At 42.5% G+C, this 23,110-nt stretch overlaps 1 protein-coding gene across 1 annotated transcript; it reads left to right on the top strand.

The window, feature by feature from the left end:
* Positions 1 to 21,788: 21,788 nt before the first annotated feature.
* Positions 21,789 to 23,006, top strand: LOC136851004 (uncharacterized). The gene has a single exon (XM_067124977.1). The coding sequence runs from the start codon at positions 21,789 to 21,791 to the stop codon at positions 23,004 to 23,006; it is 1,218 nt and encodes a 405-aa protein (XP_066981078.1).
* The last annotated feature ends 104 nt before the right edge of the window (positions 23,007 to 23,110 follow it).

Below are 23,110 nucleotides of genomic sequence, written 5' to 3' on the forward strand. Positions count from 1 at the left end.
CTGGCATGCTCCTGCTCGCAGTTGCTTCAGGACAAGGATCGACTCCTCGAGTTTTGCCGTGATCTTGGGATCTTGGAACCTCGAGAAGTCGGATCTCACCCCCAAGCAGAGGATAAAGTACCTGGGCATGCTGATAGACTCGGTGGCAGCGAAAGTCTTTTCCTCGGACTCTCTTATCAATAGGTTCAGGCAGGCAGCACAGCTGTTCTTGTCATGACAGGAGCAGCCAGCCCGGCAATGGCAAGTCGTCATCGGTCACCTGTTGTTGCTGGAGAAGCTAGTACCTCATGGACGTCTTCACCTGCGGTCTCTACAATAGAGACTAAAGGAGTATTGGTCCCAGTCCCGAGACCCCCAGTCCTTCCTCATTCCTCTTTTCAAGGAGGTGAGAGAGGACCTTCACTGGTGGATGGACGACAGGAACCTCTTGATAGGAGTATCCCTGCATACTCCCCCTCCGGACATGCTGCTGTTCTCAGACGCATTGAGCGCCTTCACATCAACATGCTGGAACTCAAGGCAGCCTTCCTGGCTCTCCAAGAGTTCCGGGATCGAGTGATGGGACACTTCGTGGTACTGGTGAGCGACAATACCACGGTAATGGCATACGTCAATTAGCCGTGGCTCACTCGGTAGAGTTGTCAGCCAGGTACATTCCAGGCAAGAGGAATGTCGTGGCAGACAAGCTCAGCCGCCAGAATCAGGTGATAGGAACTAAATGGTCCCTTCACTCGGAAGTGACGGAAAGGCTATTCGACCTGTGGGGGCGTCCAGTCATCGAGCTGTTCGCCACCCCACACAACAGAAAACTCGAGGTCTTCTGCTCGGTCATGCCAGAGCCATGGGCCACTGCGGAGGGTGCGTTCCAGCACCCATGGGACAACCTCGACATTTGTCCCGGATTTCCTAGCGAAGACTCAGAATCCTTAGGGCCCTGACGCACGGTTCGAGTCATCCTTAGGGCCCTAATGCACGGTTCGAGTCCTTCACGATCCCTCCCTAGAGGACTTTGTAGGTAATGAACCAGACAAGATGCTACTGTGTCCTGTTAGAGTGCTGTTGCCCTACTGAAGAGGACTCGATGTCTCTGGCCTGAGTGTCGACAGCTCTTCGTTAGTACTGGCGCGACCAAGAAAGAAGTGTCCAAGAACACCATCTCTTTCTGGCTTCGTGAGACGATAAGGAGAGTGCATTCTGCTGCAGGAGAAGACGACACTGGTACGCTTCGTCTGAGAGCTCACGAAGTCTGCAGCATTAGTCCGTCCCTCGCATTCCGGAAGAACATGTCTTTTGTGCAGGTGCTGAAGGCAGGTGTGTGCTCCCAGCAGACCACCTTCACCTCCTTCTACATCCAGGATGTTGCTCACAAGTCCTTGGACACTTTTTCCTTCGTTACTGTGGTGGCTGCTCAACAAGTTGTGTAGCTTACCTGGCTCCTCTAACAGGACAGGTTGCATCTCGCCTAAGATGTACGATTGTGATTGGGAGAATGAATGTGGAGTGACTGGCCTCTCTTCTTTCTCCCCATCCTGGCTCTCTTCCCACAGGCAGGGAACGGACGTGCCGTTACATGCTGGATCTGGCGGTTGATGCAGGGAAGCACCCAGTGGGAGCTTCCGTTCTATTTTCCGTTCAGGTTGATAGAAGCAACCCCACTCCTTCCGCTTGCAAGGGTGGGGGGAAGGAGACCATGACTATAAGACAAACCCAATGCTTGTGATTGCCTTAATGTCATCCGACTCCAAGTTCTTCCTAGCCTACTTTGCATGAACTGACGATTCCTCTTTCACGCAAAGGCACCCAGAAGTCTGACAACTGATCTTGCATTTCTTACAGCCCTATCATTTTGTCAGAGGCAGTTTTCCCTTCCTCGCTCTGTCGACCAGGAAGGGGAGACGAGGTGGTGAACTCCAGTCAGTTCAGGAGACTTACTCAGATTCCTCCCTCCAACCAGTGAGTCTTCCTAATGTAAAGGACCGAGGGTTTGTATATTGTGTCGGAACAAATCACAATTTGTAAAAGTAAATTGTATTTTTCCTAACTATACAAACCTGAGGTCCTTTACATTTTATGCCCACCTCATGCCACCCCTCAATCTGATACCTGGGCTGAAAGACAAATTGGAATGTTTACATCCGGGCAGGCGGCACTCCCACCTCCCGGACGGTAGTTAATTGCCTAACCACCTTGTTTGAAAGTTCAACGGCCGGTTCCAGCCAACGCTGAAAGTAATTCCTAATGTAAAGGACTTCTGGTTTGTATAGTTAGGAAAAATACAATTTACTTTTAAAAACTGTGATATCAATGGAAAAGCCAGAAAATTCCACATATGGACATTTGCATGAAATTCGAGACAGATTAATGAATACAGTGCAGTAGCATAATATATGTGAAATGGCGAGACGTTTGGCGTCTTCACAAATAGAAACATACATACAGTTTGACACAGAAGATTCAGTGGAACATTATGAGTACATGATCGAAATGCTTGCATGGCAATGCAAGTAGTGGTGATTGCACATGAATTGAGACAACAATGGTTAGAGAGAAACAGACAGGAATATTTCATGGTAGAGGTTGCGTTCCTTTGAGCGGTCCCCTCCAGCTGACGCACAGGAGGGAGAGAGAAAGCGGGATGCTTTGTCTTGTTTTTGTCCGTTGGATGATTCACACACACGTGTGCCCGTAAGACCACCAATGCGGTCCCTTACAACCTTGTTCAGGGACCAAGTAATTGGAAGTCTTTTGGGAGCAGGTCTTTGTAGATCAAAAGACCGCAGAAGGGAAGTGACAACTTCTATGCTGGAGTCAATCCCGAATCCATAAAGTAAGGGTTCCTTTAATGCTGCCTTGTATGCCATGATTGTTGTAGCTGCAAGAAGTTTGTCTTCAAAAAGGTATATAAGAAAATTTAAAAGTGTTTCTGTAGAAATCTTGACTGGGCTCTCAGTATGGATATAATCTAACCATATCTTCCATACAGACTGGTATTGCCAGATAGATGATGTCCATAATTTTTGCACTAGGTACCTAACAATGTTGGTTGAGTAGTTTTCACAGTAGATATTTAAAAAATCCGTATGTGAAGGTCTTGGCCCAGAAGGGAGGATGCGTAAATGACTTTCCTTCCTACTTTCTGAGATAGAACAGCGGACATTAGTGGGATTGATCTTTTCACCCCTTTGTTGAAGTAATAGGAACCAGTGCCCGTTTGGCCAATCTGGGGCTATTAGGTAAGCTGTTCCTTTGAAGATTAGGAGTTTGCTCTAAAACTTTGTAATCTGGGACAATCATCCTCCACTTGTTCCAGTTTTGTAGGAAGGCATCTCTTGATGTTGCTTGACCGTCCAAGTACACATATACTGGGAGTTTGTGATTCTCGTATGTGGCAAACAGATCCACTTCTGGTTGTGGAAGCAAGTTGGTTGTCCAACATATACTTTGTTGAGGATGTTGTTTCCCTTGATAGAGAGTCTGTTACATTTAGAGACCCTGTGAGGTGAATTGCAGACAGGTGCCACTTCTTTAGTAGCATTATCTTATTGAGAGGAGGTGAGCGTGATCCTGATCTTTTGATGCAGGACATTGCAGTCGTGTTGTCTAGAACTAACGGAATATGTCTCTCTTCTGGAGGTTTGAGTTTTCTGAGGGGCAAAAAGACAGCCATCAGCTCCAGGAAATTGACATGACAATTCCTCAGAGTAGCTGGCCACCTCCCTGCCACCTGACGATCGTCCCAATGTGCCCCAACCTGTCAACGAGGCATCTGTGTTTATTGTTACTCTTACAGATGGAGGATTCAGGGAGACCTGTTTCGCCAGAGATTCCATCCAAGTCCAAGGCCAAAGTATTTTCCCAACTTTCTGATTCTTTTGGTAAGAGCGATCTCGCATCTTTTTTCTTGCATGCGATATCCCAGATTTGTTCACGTTTTTCAATTGCAATCTGGGTATTAGATCTATTACTAATGCAAACTGCAGCGAACCCATCATATGTTCTAATTGATGTCTGGAAACTCTGGGCTGTGCCAGGAACCTTTTGAGGTTTTTCCTTATTCTTTTCTGAGTTTTGACGGGGAGCAGTAACAGGCCCAGCCACTGAAAGAGCCTGCTGGGCGTGAGGCAGGATTTTTCCCAATTATAAAACCTTTTGACTGGAGTCTGTTGACCACTGCTCTTAGGTTTTTCAAGCACTCTTTTCTTGTGAACCCCCAGATTAACCAGTCGTCTAGGTAAGCTGTTAGTTGTATTCCATCTTTTCTGAGTTCCCGGACAACTACTGTTACTAATTTTGTAAAAATTCTTGGGGCAGTTTTTAGCCCAAAAGACATGACTTTGAACCTGTACATACCTTTCCCTATCCGGAACCCCAGGAAGGGGTGGAAGGGATCTTTCAGATCTACAGAAACTGCCCAAGTCCCTTTTGAAATGACTGAACGTACTTGGGCAAAGGCAGTCATCCGAAACTTTTGGCAAATAATGTGCTTGTTCAATGTTGATAGGTTGAGGATCACTTTGTTCGGAGGAATCCTTTTTGGAAACACAGAGAGGGGTCTGGTTTTTGAAATAACCCCTTTAAAGGTTGGGGGGGGAATGAGACCATTTCCACCCCAGCCCATTGAGAATAATGTTGTGCTCCCAAGAGGAGAGAATAATGTTGTGCCCCCAAAGAGAAGACTCCCATTCTCTGTGGTGTCTTTGAAGTCGTCCCCCAACCGAGCAATTCCTATTGGTATTCCCCTCTTCCTCTACCTTTTCTCTTGATAGGCATTCCGGGTGTTGCTTTTCCTCTTCCTTTACAAGATGGTTTTTGGACCTTGTGAAAAAGATGTCCTTGCTGATGTGGTTGTTTTTGTTGTCCCTTTGAAGGGGAGTGTCCCTTCTGACCACCTACTTGTTTATGAGGAAAACTTTGGAGGTGACTGAAGGCTTATATGATTTTTGATCAAAGCAAGCCTTTTTTGGATTGGGTAAAGGGAAATTTCGGGTTTTTTGTTTCCTGAGTTCTACTTTTCCCAGAAGAGCGTACACTGTACAATTTTGTTGGCGTGCTTGCTCATTGGGTTGAGTTACAACAGAATCCTCAAACAGGTCCCTGCAGAAGGGCCTAGACTGTAATAAAGTAGTCACATTGGGAAGTGACTTGTTGGAGCCTTCCAATATTCCCATTTGTGCTTTTATGCACCAATGTAAAAAGTCATAGTGCGTCCCATAGGGTTCTCATAAGCCACAACAGCAAAAAATTGTCCTGGAATCTTTTGGAAGCCTTTTGGTGGCAACTTCTAGCAAGGTGGAAGAGGTTAAGATACTAAGGAGGTGGGTTATAGTGCGAAATTCTGTTGAAGCTGTCTCATCTAAGGGGAGCTTTTTCTTTTTGAAAGGAAGTTGAAGCATTGCCCATTCCATGGTGGAATTTTTCAAAACCGGGAGGACTGTGGCAAATGGTTTTAGTTCTGTCATTGTCCCCGGCTTTCTAGTTACTACATAATTTTGAAAGTCTGTCTTCACATGGTTTATTATTTTAAAAGTGAAGAGACAGAAGGCTGCGGGTACTTGGTGAGCAAGATTTTTTTATTCATAATTGGAGTATAGATCCCTCATCCGTTAACCTGGTAAAGGATGTTATCTATAGCTGTTAATGCTGTATATCCATCTAAGAGAACTGTTTCCTTTTGAGGTTTCTCCCTGTCTGGCGAAGGTGGTATCAGGCGCCATTCTGTATTAGGGAATGCTGCCCTGTCTCTAAATTCCACATGTACAACTTCAGTCATGTTTTTTCTCTCATTGATTAGATACTTACCATCAGGAGAAAAAGACACATTGAGGCATCTCGTCAAGTATTATCAGTATCATCAGAGGAGAATACCGAGTCCCTGAAGTTTTATAGTCTGAACTGGCCATTTTGATGGTTCCAGTTGGAATTCTAACCTTAGACCTTGTTTGGGCAGAGTTTGTTTCCACTCACCCTTTTCGGTTGCAGGATGCAGTACTTGTACACTTTGGAGTGTACATCAATGACTTGATTTCTTTAATTTCCTGTTCAGAATCATGTAATAAGTTTGATATATATTGCCGTTCTGTGGCAAGAGCATCTTTGATGTTACTGCACTCATAATTTCCTTACGGAATTGATCAAATGCTGCAAACTGTGTACCCTTTTGGGGGAGCTTGCGTAATCTGACTGAGCATCCACGGCTGAACTGTGACTGCCAATTACCCAGGGGGCAGAGTTCTTGGGTGAGTTACTATACCTTTCCGAAAATGTAGTCATTTCAATTGGGGTTAGGTGGATCCATTTCAATTAGGGTTAGGTGGATCCTTGTATCACTTTTGGGGGAAGGATCCTGTTCTGCTTCTGAAAACTGCATGGAGAATTGAATTCCTCCTGGAAGGTTTTTCCCATGATTACCTGAAAGTTGTGTTCCTGATCCTTCTGGGTTCAGCAAAGTCATTTCAGTAGCAATATCAGCTTCATATTCCTTGTAAGAAATTCACCTCTGAATGAAGGTTCCTCTATTTCCTCCACAGGGTTACCCTGGCAGGTATTAGGGACTGATGTTACTGGGTTGTGCTTCAAACATATGTCTTCTGAGAAAGGGTTAAATATTTGCTGCCAGAGTTCTGCTGGAAAGATATAATCTCCCCCTTCCTTAACCCTACTGAACCCTAGGACCCATCGAGACAGGTTAAAACAAGCTGTTTCATCCTTAAAACTTGCTGCCAGGAGCATGCTACAAATTTTGCACATATCTGGCAACCAAGCAAAATTGTCTTGTTTTTTACAAGGGCTATGCTTATTGCAGGTGGTATGGGCTGTACCCACTGGCAAAAAGCAGACTGAGCAGTTTGCTATGGAACACTTGAGCTGTGGGTCCTTCATAATGGTGGCCTTGTAGTGAAAAAACCAAGTTGTTATTAGAAACTAATTAGTAAAATTGTTTTGAATAACCCTTTGAGGTTTAGGTTAGTTTTTTGACATCTGTATACAGTAATACCCCAAACTTGCTAGACCATTAATTACACAGACATGCGAACTTTTCATTGGAACCCAACTAATTGTCATACAGTTTTTTTCTGAACATCTGAACATTTGAAATACTGATTTTATTGCAAAAGTGTTTATATTTAATTTTTATGTAATATATAAGTTTTCAAGCTTTTATGTGTAAATTAAATAACATTAAATAATAAAAGTAATAATTTCTCTCTCTCTCTCTCTCTCTCTCTCTCTCTCTCTCTGAGATGAGAGAATTTTATGGTACCTGTATATGTTTATTTGTTTTGCATGATGAATTTTTTACCTAATAATAAATACGTATTTTCAAATATAATTAATAATAATAATAATAATATAACTGTATTTACAAAATTCGTGTGTGATACGTATTTTAAACAAACAAATATCTTTCCCTCATCTTTTGTGAAGAAGCTCGAGGGCAAAGTTGTCAGACATGTCACTTTAACATGACAAGAAGGGGGAGTGTTGCTGATTAGCAGGTCAAAGGTTTCTTACGTAATTCTCTCTCTCTCTCTCTCTCTCTCTCTCTCTCTCTCTCTCTCTCTCTCTCTCTCTCTCTCTCTCTCTCTCTCTCTAACTAAGCACAAGCAGTTTCCTGGGGGACACTGTTTCTCTGTATGTCTTTACCTGTACAGTAGATAATTTTAAATTGATCTAGTTTTACCTGTACCATCTACAAACTGTAAATGTGCAGTTTTAAAACATAGAGACATAGAGCATTTCAGAACAAAGAGGTTGAGAAGACTTCTAAAAATAGATCGGTAGAATGGGGAGAGAGAGAAATTGTATACTAATCTTCACACTCTCCTATATTTTTAGGTCAACCATTTATTCCTTTTTAAGGGTAATGCATTAAGCTAACTTTTAAATGAAATTACAGTAACTTTAATTTCGTTTAAAAATTATATTAATACTGAATTTCTATCTTTTGATATCTAACGTAAGACACACACTCTCTCTCTCTCTCTCTCTCTCTCTCTCTCTCTCTCTCTCTCTCTCGTGTGTTATTGTCTCAGTCTCCATAATAACTGATAAATAATTTAACTCTCTTAAGTAAGGACAACCCTTATCTCTCTCTCTCTTTCTCTCTCGTTCATAGTTATCGCTTACACATTTTACAAATTATCTCTCTGTACGTCTTTACCTGTGCAGTAGTGAGTTCAAATTGATCTAATTTAAATGTGTTAGTGTGGCATATACGTTCTAAAACACAGAGACATAATAACTAAGAGTTGTATTAGTCAAAATAAAAAACACTGTTCATGAAAAAGTGTTTCAGAACAAAGAGAAAGAGACGCAGAATAAAGAAGTTATTAAAAAGAGGTTGAGAATACTTCTAAAAATAGATTGTTTGGAAGGGGAGAGAGACAGAAATTCTCTTCCAACTCTCTATTTTTATGTCAACCATTTATTTCTTTTTTTAAGGGTAATGTATTAAGCAAACTTTTAAATGAAATTACAGTAACTTTAATTTCATTTAAAGGTTAGCTTAACAATTTGGGAGCATGATTAGGGTCATACTTAGTGTTTAAACTTTAGAAATAAGCATTTATTAGCATTTTTAGAGACCATGCCAAACTTATGCGAAAATTCGCCTTGCGCGAGGGGTTCTGGAACCTAACCTAGCGTAAGTTCAGGGTATTACTGTACTGGGTGGCTGCATTACTTAACTGTTAGTCCTTTTGCTATGACTTTCTGAAAATTTCAGTTCTAAATTGTCATGCCACTCAGGCTAATCGTATATGAACTAATTTATTTAACTAACCAAAGCTACTGTTTTATGTGGCTTAGGTTAATGCTTCTAGTGTAATCTACATTAAACTAGGAGTAGATGATTTCTTAGAGGGTTCTCATTTAAGCAATTCTAAGCCACTTCTTATTCTAGGTTTCTTTAAAACGTAAGGATATAAACTATACAGAAAATAACAATCTTATAATCTGGTTTTCTGTTGTATGTAGCAGAGACTACCTTTTTTCTGATGCTCAACTACAGGCGTCCCGGTTTATGTAGTCTAGGGTTCCCGTTCTTAAATTTCAAGATCGAACTTAAAAATCGTCGTAAGTATGAACAAAGTCGTCGAAAATCGTCAAAAATCTAAGAAAAATCTCAGACTTTTAATGCTCTGGGTGCATTGAAAACGATGTAAACTGCATTATTATTGAGTTTACATCAAAAACCTTCAAATTATGATTATTCTGCCATTTTTGGGGCCATATTTCTTCCGTACCGGATCCTTAATATGTTTGCTAAAAACAAGAACCCCGAAACATGCGCCTAAGGAGCGGAATTTCTGATGAATATATTTGAAAAATACAAAGTTATAAAAAACATGGAACCGTGTAAGAACCGGGGACTGCCTGTACACTGTTTCTAAGCTAAATATTACCTTAAAAAAATTTTTGCTTAATCTGGTTGAAATTACCTGTTCTAGGTTTAAATTACTTTTAAGGGTATAGGCCACATAAGACCCCACCAGTATGTAGCCCTGCAGATAGGATACTGAGTTGTAAAAAACAACTAGATTGTTTTTATTGAGCCTAGAATACTGTTCATATATAATCCTAGGCCTATTTGTTCTTTTGTAGCCTAGTACACTGTATAGGGCATTTCCTAATCCAGATTATTACAGATCACTCTAAATTCATAGGCTATATAAAACCAGAAATACTAATATGTTTAACACCTTATAGTTAGACTACTATTTTTGTCTAACCCAGGCTGTTGGTAATCTCCAATCCTAGGTTATTTGGTCTACTCTGTAAAACAGTAGCCCTATCAAGTGTGTCTTATAGCTAGGCTAACACATGCTCTAATCTAGGATACTGCCTAATCCGGATTATTTAATTTCACACTTAGGTATGGATGACGTAAAACACAATTACCGTAGTATGTAGCCATAAAGCTCGGGTACTATCGCATTCGGAACAGGTTACTAGTTTCATCTAGTCCTACATTACACGTTCTAGTCTAACGATTTAGTCCAATAATGGGATGTTTAGTAGAACGTTATCACTTAACTTAATATAAGGTACAGCCTTGTCAAAACTTCGGCAAGAGAGATTGTACTTTTCTGCAAGTTGTGGTATAGTTTTATGTACAGTAATACCCCGAACTTGTGCGATTCGAGTTGCACGAATTCACAGACACACGAATTTTTCATTGGAACCTAACTAATGGTCATACACAAGTTTTTCACAGACACACGAACATTTGTGAACACTGAGAAACCCTGCAAAAATGTTTGTTTAATTTTTTATGTTACAAGTTTTCAAGCTTTTATGTGTAAATTAAATAATATTAAATATAATTAAAAGTAATAATTTCTCTCTCTCTCTCTTTTAGTGAGATGAATTTTTATGGTACATGTTTACAGGTATGTTTATTTGTATGATAAAAGGGATTTTGACAAAGGAAAAATCTATTTCTGAGGAAGGTCCCGTGTCACCCGGTGAAATTCCATTACAGCACGAATTTCTAGGTATAATAATGCTAGATATACCAGAGAAAAGAGCTTTCAGGAAAGCTGGGGTTACTACCCCCAGTCGAGCGTCTTCTAGGAAGACGTTGGTATAAGAAGGGTGAGTGAAATACCACTACCACGGAAACATACTCGAAAGATCTCTCCTTATCAAAACCCCGAACAGAGCGGTGAGCCGTTACAGCCCCTACACTCAACACCCGCCAGGACGGCGACACCAGCGCCACCTACCTCATTCCATGCTAGCACTAACCCCAGACTTGGCATGTGCAAGTAGGGGAGTACTAGGTGATCAGGGAGGGTCACCGGGTGACACGGGACCTTCCTCAGAAATAGATTTTTCCTTTGTCAAAATCCCTTTCTGAGTTCAGTCCCGTGTCAGCCGGTGAAATAGTGATAGAGAATCATGCCAAGGCTGCAACTACAAGGAAAAAAGGGGTAATCTGAAGAAAAAGGCAAAATTTTACGAAAATAATTTTAATCAAGTAATCTCTTTCATGTAGCAAGAATACTAAAACTAAGGCAACTTAATTTAAGGCACATCAAAAAACTTAATACTATGAAACAAGGGGAAGTCCCCCACATGACGGGAAAAAACCCCAAAAATCTTAAAATTACTTAAAGCAAATTGAAACATGAAATGTGCATAAGATAATTGCAAATACAACCTTAAAACTATACACGTAAACTTAGGCTAAACACGTAAGAGACAAGATCAATGAAAATTAACATATACAGAACATATACATATATCTGGGGTACATGGAGCAAAATAAAAACCGTCCAGTACCCTACAAGAAAAAACAATCATAACATGTCAGATTACACTTTTCCATTAACAGATACAAGATACATCAATATGAGGAGCCAGGCAGTGAGGCATAATCAACCAGGAGAATAAGCAGAGAAGTAAATGAGGCAGGCGGGCGGGGAAAGGAAAGGATAAGGATATGATTATTTAAGGTGGGGAGATGACACTTCCCACAGCTATGGTAGAAAATTTCAGGGCTTGAGCGATTTTAAATAGTGGCGTTTAAACACTAGAGGTGATTTCCAACCCGTATATTTGGATAACTCTGAAAAGTCCATATTATGAAAGTAATTAATGGAAGTAGCAACTGCTCGAATATCATGAACCTTAGGAACTGAATCTGGGTTGGCCTGTTTAATGAAATACAGAATTTGTTGTCTTATAGCATTCAGTGAAAGAGTACCACCTTTCTCCCTGATAAAAAGAGGACCCGACTTACTCTGTGGAGTTCTTAAAAGGTAAGATTTAAGTGTATAAACTGGACATAAAGACTGGTCTTGAGGAAGGGCACCACCTTCCAAGGAGACCATCTGTCCTGTGGGTCTTCGTTCTTAGCTAAAAATCTAGGTCAGGGGAAAGGAGGACCTCTCCAGATGGGAGGAAGTTCACAAAATTATCACCTCTAGTGAGAGCCGACAGCTCTGAGATTCTAGCACCTGAAGCCAAGCTAATCAAAAATAAAGTCTTCCTTAACAGATCCTGATAAGAGCAATGAAAGTTATCCAACTCTGATGCTAACTTAAGGACGTCATTGAGAAACCACGTAACAGAATGTGGGCGTGATACTGGTCTCAGACGAGCGCATGCTCTGGGGATAGATGAAAAATAGGAATCTGTAAGGTCGATTTTAAAGCCGTAAAAAATACTTTCTTCAATGCTGACTTGACTGTGGTAATAGTGGCCGGAGCAAGGCCTTTCTCAAACAGTGATCTAAAGAAAGAAACTCCTAAATTAGTCGTCATGATTTTGGCTTCAGATGCTTTCAGGAAGGAGGCTAATTTTTGACTGCTGAGTCATACTGTCTAAGAGTAGAATCTCTTTTATCTGATTCTAAAAACAGAGTGTTGACAGGGTCAATGTTTGCTCCTTTTTGGGCTGCGAATTTTATAAAGTCCATAAAACTAGGGCATTCTGAATTCTTGAGGAAGCTGACACAGTCTTGGTTTGTACTGTCTGGGTCAGAATGGGCTTGGGAATCCGAAGACTCCAAATCCCAGTTCCTGAAGAAGAGGGAACCAATTGCTCTTCGGCCAATAGGGGCTACTAGGGCTGGTTGACCTTTGAATGTCCTGAGTTTGTGTAATACTTTCAGCAGTAAATTTATTGGAGGAACAGATAAATTTCTCCCAATTGTTCCAATCTACTGTCATTGCGTCTGTGGCGAACGCCTGAGGGTCCAGGTTGGGGCCACGTAACAGGAGCTTGAAGTTGCTCTCCGTTGCGAACAGATCCACTTGGAGACCCGGAACCCGGCGGCAAATCCATTTGAAAGATTCCACGTCCAGGGACCACTCCGTCTCCAACGGAGTAGCCCTGGACAGGGAATCCACCACCACGTTCCGCACCCCGCTAGGTGGGTGGCTGACAGGTGCCAGCCGTGCTTGTTCGCCAGGGAGAAGATAGCAACCATTACTTGGTTTACTCGACCTGATTTGGAGCCGCCCTGTTGATGCAATGAACTACCACTGCGCTGTCCAACACCAGCCTGATATGAATCCGGTTGGGGGCGGATTTTCTTCAGAGTTAGAAAGACCGCCATAGCTTCCAGGGTATTTATATGGAACTGCTGAAACATTGTGGACCACGTTCCTTGTACTTTCTGTTTTGGTGAATATCCCCCAGCCGCTTAGGGAAGCGTCTGTGTGAACAACTAGTGCCGGAGGGGGAAATTGAAGCGAAACTGTTTTGGACAGGCCTCTGACTGTGGTCCAAGGCCGCAGTCTTGTCTTTAAGATTCGAGGAATAGAGGAGACCTTGTCTCTGAGCTTGACATTGGCTCGACTCCGCCACACTCTGTTTATGTCTTTTAATTTGGCTTTTAAGAGCAGGTCTGTCACTGAGGCAAATTGAAGAGACCCAAGGACTCTTTCTTGGGATCGGCGGGATGCCGATTGATTTTTGAGAAATTTCCTGGTGAGAGATGCTATCTCTTTCCTCTTGGGAGGCGGGAGAGATAACGTGTGAGAGGACAGATCCCACTGGAGACCCAGCCACTGAAACCGGGACTCGGAGTCAGGCGGGACTTCTCTGTTCAGCTGAAAACCCAACGACTCCAGGAAATTGATGACTATGGACGTAGCCTTCTGACACTCCGGAACTGTTGGTGCCCAAATTATCCAATCGCTGGAGGTACGCTGCTAGGGATATCCTCGGGACCGGAGTTGTTGTACTACCGCGTGTCCGCCAGCTTGGTGAATACCCTGGGTGCAATGTTTAGACCGAAGGGCATGACCCTGAAGGAGTAGGCTTGATTCCCGAGTCTGAAACCGAGGAACTGAGAGAAGTTCCGCGCAATCGGGACGTGATAATAAGCGTCTGAAAGATCGATAGAGGTGGTGACGGCTCCACGCGAAGTAGAGTCCGTACCTGAGCTACCGTAAGCATGCGAAATTTGTCGCATTTTATGTAGAGATTTAGACGCGACAGATCCAGGATCACTCTTTGCTGATCGGAGTCTTTTTTGGGAACAGTGAATAACCTGCCTTGAAACTTTAGGTGCCTTGCTTTCTTTATTGCTTGTTTGTTGAGCAATTCTGTCACGTAATCCTGTAGGATTGATGTGGGTGGCTGGTAAAACCTGGTTAGAGGAGGAGGGTTCTTGATCCAGCTCCATCCTAGTCCCTTGGACACAATGCTGTGTGCCCAAGGGCTGAAGGTCCATTGGTCCCTGAACCAATACAGGCGACCACCTACCTGTGTTCTCTCAGTGGGAGGGAGCGGGTTTATTCCCCTACCACGTCCAGGCCTTCCTCTTGGGGTGGTGTTGGGCTTTCCTCTATGAGGGGCTCTGCCTCTTCCCCCTTGCAACCCTATTAAGGCCGTGAAAGTATCCACGGCCCTCATATGTGGGGTTGTATGCTGGCTGGCCACATAGGAGGGCAGTGCAGCTGGTTGGACCAGCACATACTGTTGGGGTGAGCCTTGGAGGTGGAAGGCTGAGCTACTGTGCCGAGACCGGGACGGCTTGAACTACCGCCTGATGGTGGGGCCTCTTATGCCTCCTGAAACGCTTTTGCCTCCTCTCGTCTGGGGGCCGGCAGATTCTGGGGTCTTGCGCTTATAGGCAGAAATGCCCCAGCGAGAGCGCAGACTCTGGTTGGCCCTTGTAGCCTCAGCCATAACATTTGTGACCTCCTCTTCTGGGAAGAGGTTAGGTCCCCAGATCGAGCTTTTAACGAGCTTGTTAGGCTCGTGGCGGATAGTAGCATCAGCAAAGATGAATTTCCTGCATTCCAGTCTGGCCATGATAAACTCAACAGGTCAGACTGAAAGCCAGCCAGCAGGGACTTAGCCAAAACCTGGAAAAAGGGCTCGTCCGAGCAGGAGAGAAGGCAGTAGCTTCAGTGAGGCAGACGGAGTTCAAGGACCTGGCTAACTTAGTCCGGGCATCAAACTCCGCCTTCAACAAAGATTCCGGCAGCTTGGGGAGCTGCTCACTGAATTGCGAGGAAGCACAGAAAGGGTCCAGCTTCCCCGACAGTGAAAGTGGACGGGCGTCCACCCAGAACTCATCACTTCCTGGGAGTACCAGGAAGTAGGGGTCTGTTTCCCTCAGCTGTGGTAACGGATTACCTTCAAAGCACGCTCGGGCAGAGCCAGAGCGACTTTGTCCAAGCAAGGGGTGGGCAGGTTGTCTCCCAGGGCGAACATTGTAAAGTTGCCCTTGAAAGGGGTCAACTTCGTGTTTTCTGCCTGCCACTCCGTCAGAGTGCGCAGGAGAGCCGACTGAGCTTGGTCCCTAGGGACGATGACAGTCTCCCTAGGAACCTTATCTGACCGAATCCATGCTTCCTCCGTAAGCCTCACGAAGCCTGGGTAAGGGGGCAAGAGATCGGGGGGGAAGAACTCCAATTCCTCCAACTGTCTCGTGCCAAGACCTTCAACCGTGAGCTTGCCATCATGTTGGATGGCCCGGAGTGCGAAACGCCAAGGGTTACCGACATCGAACGGCGGGAGGTCCGCTGTGTCGGGGATAACATACTGTGGTTCTGCTGGGGTGGGGCGAGCCATTCCTGCCAGTATGTTATCATGACTGGCAAACTTCTCAGAGATTTTACTAAATCCTAGATCTAGGTCCTCTGTGAACTTCCTGTAAAGTTGATTTGCAAAGGCCTCTGCATCGAAAGCAGGTTGGCGAGGAGGGCTTGGTTTTGCAGCCCTCTTACTCGCGCCTTTGCCGGAGGAACCAGACTTGCTCCCGGAGGCTACAGGTCCTGAAACCTTAGCCTTCGACGGGGGGAAGGGCGATGCCTTCTTGGAAGACGAGGACTTATAGCCCTTCGCCTTCCATGAAGTCTTCAACTTCAACTTGGGGATAGCAGACGGAGCTCTATCACCCAAGGAGGAAGACTTCACAAAACCTGCGAAGGAAGAAACAGATGAAACAGGGGAGTCAAAAAGAGGGGGGCCCGCCCCAACAACCTCACTTACCTCACCACTTACCACCTGGTCCTGCTCTGTGTTCATTGGTTCCAGGTTTAAGTCCAAGGCGGCTACATCCTCCGAGACCTCAGCGTAGAGGATATCCACTTGGGGTGGCTGGGTCGCATCCCGGATTTGCTGGATGATAGGGGTGGCAAGATCTTCAGGCACTGCAGCCGCCACCCGTGCGCCGGGGTAGAGCAGGTCCCTCAACCTGGCGTCGAGGACGTAGGGCTTCCCCGACGGAACATTCCTGCCAAACCCAGCCACCCAGGCCCGGAGGGATTCCAAGGCAGACTTCTTGGAAGATTCGTCCGCCTGTAAGAAAACCAACAATTAGCTAAGAACGAAAAAACAGTCCGGGAACCCCGTAAACAATATACAATATGAGGAGCGTAAAACGGAAGAAGACTGTCACTTACCGACTCATCCTGGACGGTTGCACAGAGAGCGAAGCAAACCTCACAACCATCGGGGTGCCAAACAACCAGGTCGTCAAGTCGGACCGCACAACCAGCGTGGGTCCGGCACACTACGTGACCGTAGGGTTGTTGGAGGGAGGCGGTACACCCCGGCTCCTCACAGCGAACAGTCTGTAAGTAGAAAAGTACATGAACCTACCACCCTAAGCAATCTAAAGCTGGCAAGGCCGAAACTCAACTACAACCGAATACTCCGGCGGAGAAGAACTCCTTATCATAAACTGGGCCAATAAGCTCTAAATTACACAGAGTGGAAGGTAAAGCTTTCAGACCCGGAGTACTCCGGGGATGAAGGAATGAGAAACCAGGAACTAACCATAAGGGCTGCCAGTAAAAATAACGGCGGAGCCCCCGGGTGTAGGACCGGACTCACGTATATATAATATAAAGGAGAGTACTCCTGTAGATAAACAGACTTATCTAAATATGAGTCAAAAATAATAACAATAACAAGTGATGGTAAATACTCCGAGACCGGAGGGATCCGCTCCTTATATAATGTAAATCCTTCCATTCTTACTTCCCGCCGGAGAAACAAGATGGGCAAAATGCTCATATGTTCATAACATAAGCCGGAGCAATTATATTTTACCCTATCTACGTAACCCGACGGGGAGACGAGAGGTGTGGGATAGTGTCTCGAACACGTTCGAGCAAACAAACCACCAACCCCAACACAGCGATGCTAGGGACTGTATGGGAGGGAGCGAATCCCTCTGCCAAAAGGAGGAGTCCCTGAACTTCGGAGAAAACGCCATCTAGCGTCACCCGCACGAGCAGCAAGGCTGGAGCAAGGCTGGAGGGGGGGGGTGGAGTAGGGGAGAGGAGTAGGCTACCAGGAAGGAACAGGAGACAGGGAGAAACATATCACCCGCTCAACTGCACCCATACCTCCAAGAATAATGAAACTTGGGAGGGTAGCCTACTACTGGAAGCTACCCAGCCCGATGCCCGACTCCTTCCTAGGCGAAGCCTAATATAGGACCTAACCTAGTGTAGGCTAGGAAAAAGGGAGGAGTGCAAAGGGGAGGAGGAAGCAACAGGGAGAGAAATTTTGTGCCGAGAACCAACCGGGATCGAGAAGGGGGGGGCAAGGAGGCGACTAGCCTAGAGGAAACACATCCAAAGAACTCTATTCCCCCAAATGAAGGAAGAGAACTAAGGGGCTCACTCTGCCCACCGAAAACGACCCGGAGGAAACAGCAACCAAAACTCCCTCAACCTGATGATCTCCACACCCAGGGCAAGGGGATGGAAGCAAACAAGCCTACTCCACAAAATAGCCATCACGCATAAAAAAATTGGAAATAAAATGTGCTCAATAGGTGCGTAGCCTACCTCGGGGAAGCGGTTAGATCTGAGGCTGCCGCCACCACACGGAGGTAAACAACACAATAAATAAAATAAATAAAATAAATAAAATAAAATAAAAAGAGAGCACCATCTCCAAGAATAAAATAATTAGCCTACTTGAGACCAAAAATAATAAGGAACCCAACCTGGGGGGGGTACCTGGACGGGGCATCACCCTAACAAAGGCCGATAGGCCAATGAAACGTAATTCAAAAACAAAAGGGGGAGCCACCGCAAGGAACCACCAGGAAGGGAACCAAGGGGTAAAAATCTATCTATAACGACGAGGAGACAACTCCAACCGAAAAGAACTGAAGGAGTCGCCTCGCGGTCGACATGGCTGGCGGGGGACGCCGTGGCGTCATAAAAAGATCTCAATATTTATGAAAATACGAGACCATAACAGCCAAAAAATAGAACAAAACCCCACAAGAAGATGGTACTTAACTTGGAGATGGTAAAGCTGCTCGATGCCATCATAGATGAAAGAAAATCCAAATTAAAGGAAGACGAGCACACAAAAGAAATGGATGCAGTCACGTGCTAGAAAATGGAATGAGGTAGGTGGCGCTGGTGTCGCCGTCCTGGCGGGTGTTGAGTGTAGGGGCTGTAACGGCTCACCGCTCTGTTCGGGGTTTTGATAAGGAGAGATCTTTCGAGTATGTTTCCGTGGTAGTGGTATTTCACTCACCCTTCTATATACCGACGCCTTCCTAGAAGACGCTCGACTGGGGGTAGTAACCCCAGCTTTCCTGAAAGCTCTTTTTCTCTGGTATATCTAGCATTATTATACCTAGAAATTCGTGCTGTAATGGAATTTCACCGGCTGACACGGGACTGAACTCAGAAATAAACTTTTTACCTAATAATAAGTACTAATTTTCAAATATTAATAAGATTAATAAAATTAAATAATAATAATAATAATAATAATAATAATAATAATAATAATAATAATAATAAAAACTGTAATTACAAAATTCTTATTACATTTTGAACAAACAAATTCTTCCCTCGTCTTTTGTAAGAAGGTCGAAGGCAAAAGCTGTCAGACATGTCATTTAACATGATAAGAAGGGGAGTGTTGCTAATCAGTGGTCAAACAAATTTTTCTTGTAATCTCTCTCTCTTCTCTCTTTCTTGTAAAATCTCTGTGTGTGTGTGTCTGTAATAATTCATAAAAAATTTCTTAAGGACAACTGTTGTTTGAATCTCTCTCTCTCTCTCTCTCTCTCTCTCTCTCAAAATCTCATGTCTCTCTCTGTGTGTCTGTAAAAATTCATAAAAATTTCTTAAGGACAACTGTTATCTCTCTCTCTCTCTCTCTCTCTCTCTCTCTCTCTCTCTCTCTCTCTCTCTCTCTCTCTCTCTCGCTCAAAGTTAGCCAACCTACTTATTACAGCACTGTTTCTCTGTATGTCTTTAACTGTACAGTAGATAATTTTGAATTGATCTAATTTTACCTGTAAAGTTACAAACTGTAAATGCAGTTCTAAAACATAGAGACATAGAGGATTTCAGAACAAAGAGAAAGTGACAGAATAAAGAAGTTTTTAAAAACGAGGTTGAGAAGACTTCTAAAAATAGATCGGTGGAATGGGGAAGAGAGTCACACACTCCTATATTCTTAAGTCAACCAATTATTTCTTTTTTTTAAGGGTAATGTGTTAAGGTAACTTTTAAATGAAAATACAGTAACTTTAATTTCATTTAAAAGTTAGTTTAATACTGAATTTCCACCTTTTGATATCTAATATAAGAATAACCAAAATCTCTCTCTCTCTCTCTCTCTCTCACTCTATATATATATATATATATATTATATATATATATATATATACAGGCAGTCCCAAACCTTTATCTGATATGTTCACTAAACGTTCGAGGTTACTTTTCAAATATATTCATCAGAAATTATTTCTGGCTACGACGCATGTTCGGGATAAACAGAAATAGATCTCGATCCGATCGGAAGAAATATGGCCCCAAAATGGCAGAATAATCATAATTTGAAGGAATTTTTGATGTAAAATATCAATAATAATGCAGTTTAGAATGCACCCAGAGCATTAAAAAATAAGGTTTTCTTATGATTTTGACGATTTTCGACGATGTTCCGATGGATGTTAGATTTTCGGGTTACGAAAATAAAATAACCCCGTTCCTAAACCAGCGTTTATATATATATAATAATTCATAAATAAATAATCTTGATATTTCAAGTAGGGACAATATCTCTCTTCTCTAAATTTCTTCTCTAGGTCTCTAAACTCTAAGTCTTCTCTCTCTCTCATAGTTAGCGCTCACACATTTTTACAACTTATTAATTCTCTGTAAATGTAAATTACCTGTACAGTAGATAGTTTAAATTGATCTAATTTGACCTGTATCATCTAAATAAGTGTAAATGCGCTAGTGTTGCAAATACATTCTAAAACATAGAGACATAATAACTAGGAGTTGTATTAGTCAAAATATAAAACACTGTTTGTTCATGAAAAAGCATTTCAGGACAAAGAGAAAGAGACGCAGAATAAAGAAGCTATTAAAAAGAGGTTGAGACGACTTCTAAAAATAGATTGGTTAGAAGGGGGGAGAGAGAGAGAGGGAGAAATTCTCTTCCAACTCTCAATTTTTATGTCAACCATTTATTTCTTTTTTTTAAGGGTAATGCAATAAGCTAACTTTTAAATGAAATTACAGTAACTTTAATTTCATTTAAAAGTTAATTTAATAATTTGGGAGCATGATTAGGGTCATATTTAGTGTTTGAACTTTAGAAATACAGTAAGCATTTATCAGCATTTTTAGAGACCATGCCAAACTTACACGAAATTTCACCCTGTGCGAGGGGTTCTGGAACCTAACCTCACGTAAGTTCGGAGTATGACTGTATTCTCTTTAAATTTACGTAAAGTGGAAATGCGTATTATCTTGAAGAAGGATATTATGTTTCGTTGTTTGTATTTAGTAGTGAAAAATGTTGTCTTAGTTGTTTCGTGTGTTTAATTGTAAGTACCTGTATACTTGTAATATTGCTTAACTACTGGTATTGGTTGTCGTACGGTAGTTAGTCGAAGGTTTGGTTTCGGTCAGAGATGGCTGTGAACTCAGTGGAGGACTCAAGAATGCAGCCATAATTGTCGGTGTCTACAAATCCATTTAAGTAATCCTATTCCTCTTAGAGTACATTTAGGGAAACTTCCTTTAGAAGATATGCATATGAAAATGTGAGGAGAATTTCTTGAGGTGTGCTTTAGATGAGGGTAGTGAAACAGAGACTGTGCTCAGGCCAGTCTAACTGTACATTAAGCTAGGAACAATTGAATATGCTAATAGTAAGTTTATATTGTTAGTTTAGTTAATATACACAATGCAATGTATTGATATAATCATAATTTAAACTAGCATAAGAATGAAGTAACCTGGGTGTCGTAGGATAAGACTTAGGCTACGATTTGGGTCAGTACGTTTCGGATTGTTTAGGCTATACGATAACACTGACGATTTGAAATGCTATACTTATTCTGAGTGAGTCGGAATAAATTGGTGCCATGACCAGGATTTCAGTGATTGGTTGTTATAACAGTGATCTGTATTGTTGACATCTGTGAGATTTTGAGGATCGTTGTGATATTTGGCGATAAAGATAGAGACGTGACCAGCTGATGGTGGCTACCATTTTAGAATGTTGTGTTAGCTAAGCTTAAATGGATAAGATACTTAAGTGAGATTTAATTTGGAATAAAACCCTGCTGTGCATTGTACATATGTATGTGTAGTCAAGGGCACATATATATACTGTATATATAATATAACTGGTAGTGATCTACCATTGATTGATTTGAAGAATTGTGGCCAACTTTTAAATATTATATTTGCTAATGCAGTACATATATCTTTTTGGAGCTGGCAGTTTGCACACTTTTAGTGATTAAGAACTTGTGTATTTGGTGTTGGTAAATTATAGGCTAAGATGTCTGACCTAGAAGAATTGAAGAAGGGATGGGGGAGGGTTTTAAGTCTGTGATAACTAACTGGTCAAAGAAGGTTGAAACCACTATAGATGCAGGTGATATCAATAGTATTTCTTCAGTGAGAGATTCCTTGAAGGAATGTTTGCAGAAAATCCATGAATTGGATAATGAAATATTGAATCTAACAGATCCTGGAGAACAACCTGACCAAATTATGAATCAAGCTGAATATAGCCTAAAGGTAGGCACTGAAATTCATAGGCTAAATTCCTCCATCATGAGTCTTCTAGCTGTAAGAGGTGAACCTAGTGCACTGATATTGCCTGTTAAAGCTACTGTGAAGTTACCCAAATTAGACCTCAAATATTTTGATGGTGATTTAACGGAATGGAATTCATTTTGGGAACTTTATGAAGTATCAGTACACCAACGTAGTGATTTTGAGAATATACAGAAGTTTTCTTATCTGAAGGGCCTATTGGAAGGCGAGGCTCTGGAACTGATATCTGATTTTAAATTAGAAGGTGATAAATATTTGCAAGCAGTGAACTTGTTAAAGGAGACTTATGGCAGAAAAGATGAAATCAAGTTGTGTTTAGTTAGAAAACTCTTCCAAACTGAGACTCCCAAGGCAGATGCAGAATCGCTACAAGGTTATAGAGCACAATTTGAATGCTGCATAAGATCATTGGAGAGTGAAAAACTGGAAGTGAGTGAATTATATACCATCTTGCTCTACACCAAACTACCAGGTAGTGTAAGTGAAATAATAAAACGGTGTGGAGAAAATTGGCAGAAACTTGACACCTTTAAAAAATATCTTGAAGAAGAAGTACACAATTTGAGGGCTTTTCCACAGACTGAAACAGCAAAAGCTAATACATTGACAAAGGTATCTGCTTTCGCAGTAGAACAAGGGCAATCTGTGAGACCAAAAACAACATCAGTAAGGCCTAAAGAAAGTACAAACAAAGCCAAGGTAAACCAGGTTAAAGGATGTGCACTTTGCAGAAGCAACCACATATGGACACATTGTAAATCTTATGTAACCAGAGGAGGAAAGATAGAACGATTCAGAGCTCTGGGTTTGTGTTTCATATGTGTATCCAGTAAACACTTCAGTTCCGACTGTGACAGGCAAGGTTGTATAACGGTTGGACTGTTAGGCATCATAGTGTTACATGCAATAGAAACCAGCCAAATAAATCAAAGGCAGGTGGGGTACAAGTTGGAACTCTCTCTTTGACAAATACCGGACAGGGAAATAAGACGACTAGGAAGTCGATCTTACCTACAGCCACAATAACCGTAAAAGGTAAAAAAGGTTGCATTGTGCGAAAAAAAGGGGGT

Source organism: Macrobrachium rosenbergii, chromosome 23, assembly GCF_040412425.1.
Source record: "Macrobrachium rosenbergii isolate ZJJX-2024 chromosome 23, ASM4041242v1, whole genome shotgun sequence".
In the NCBI taxonomy this organism is placed as follows: domain Eukaryota; kingdom Metazoa; phylum Arthropoda; class Malacostraca; order Decapoda; family Palaemonidae; genus Macrobrachium; species Macrobrachium rosenbergii.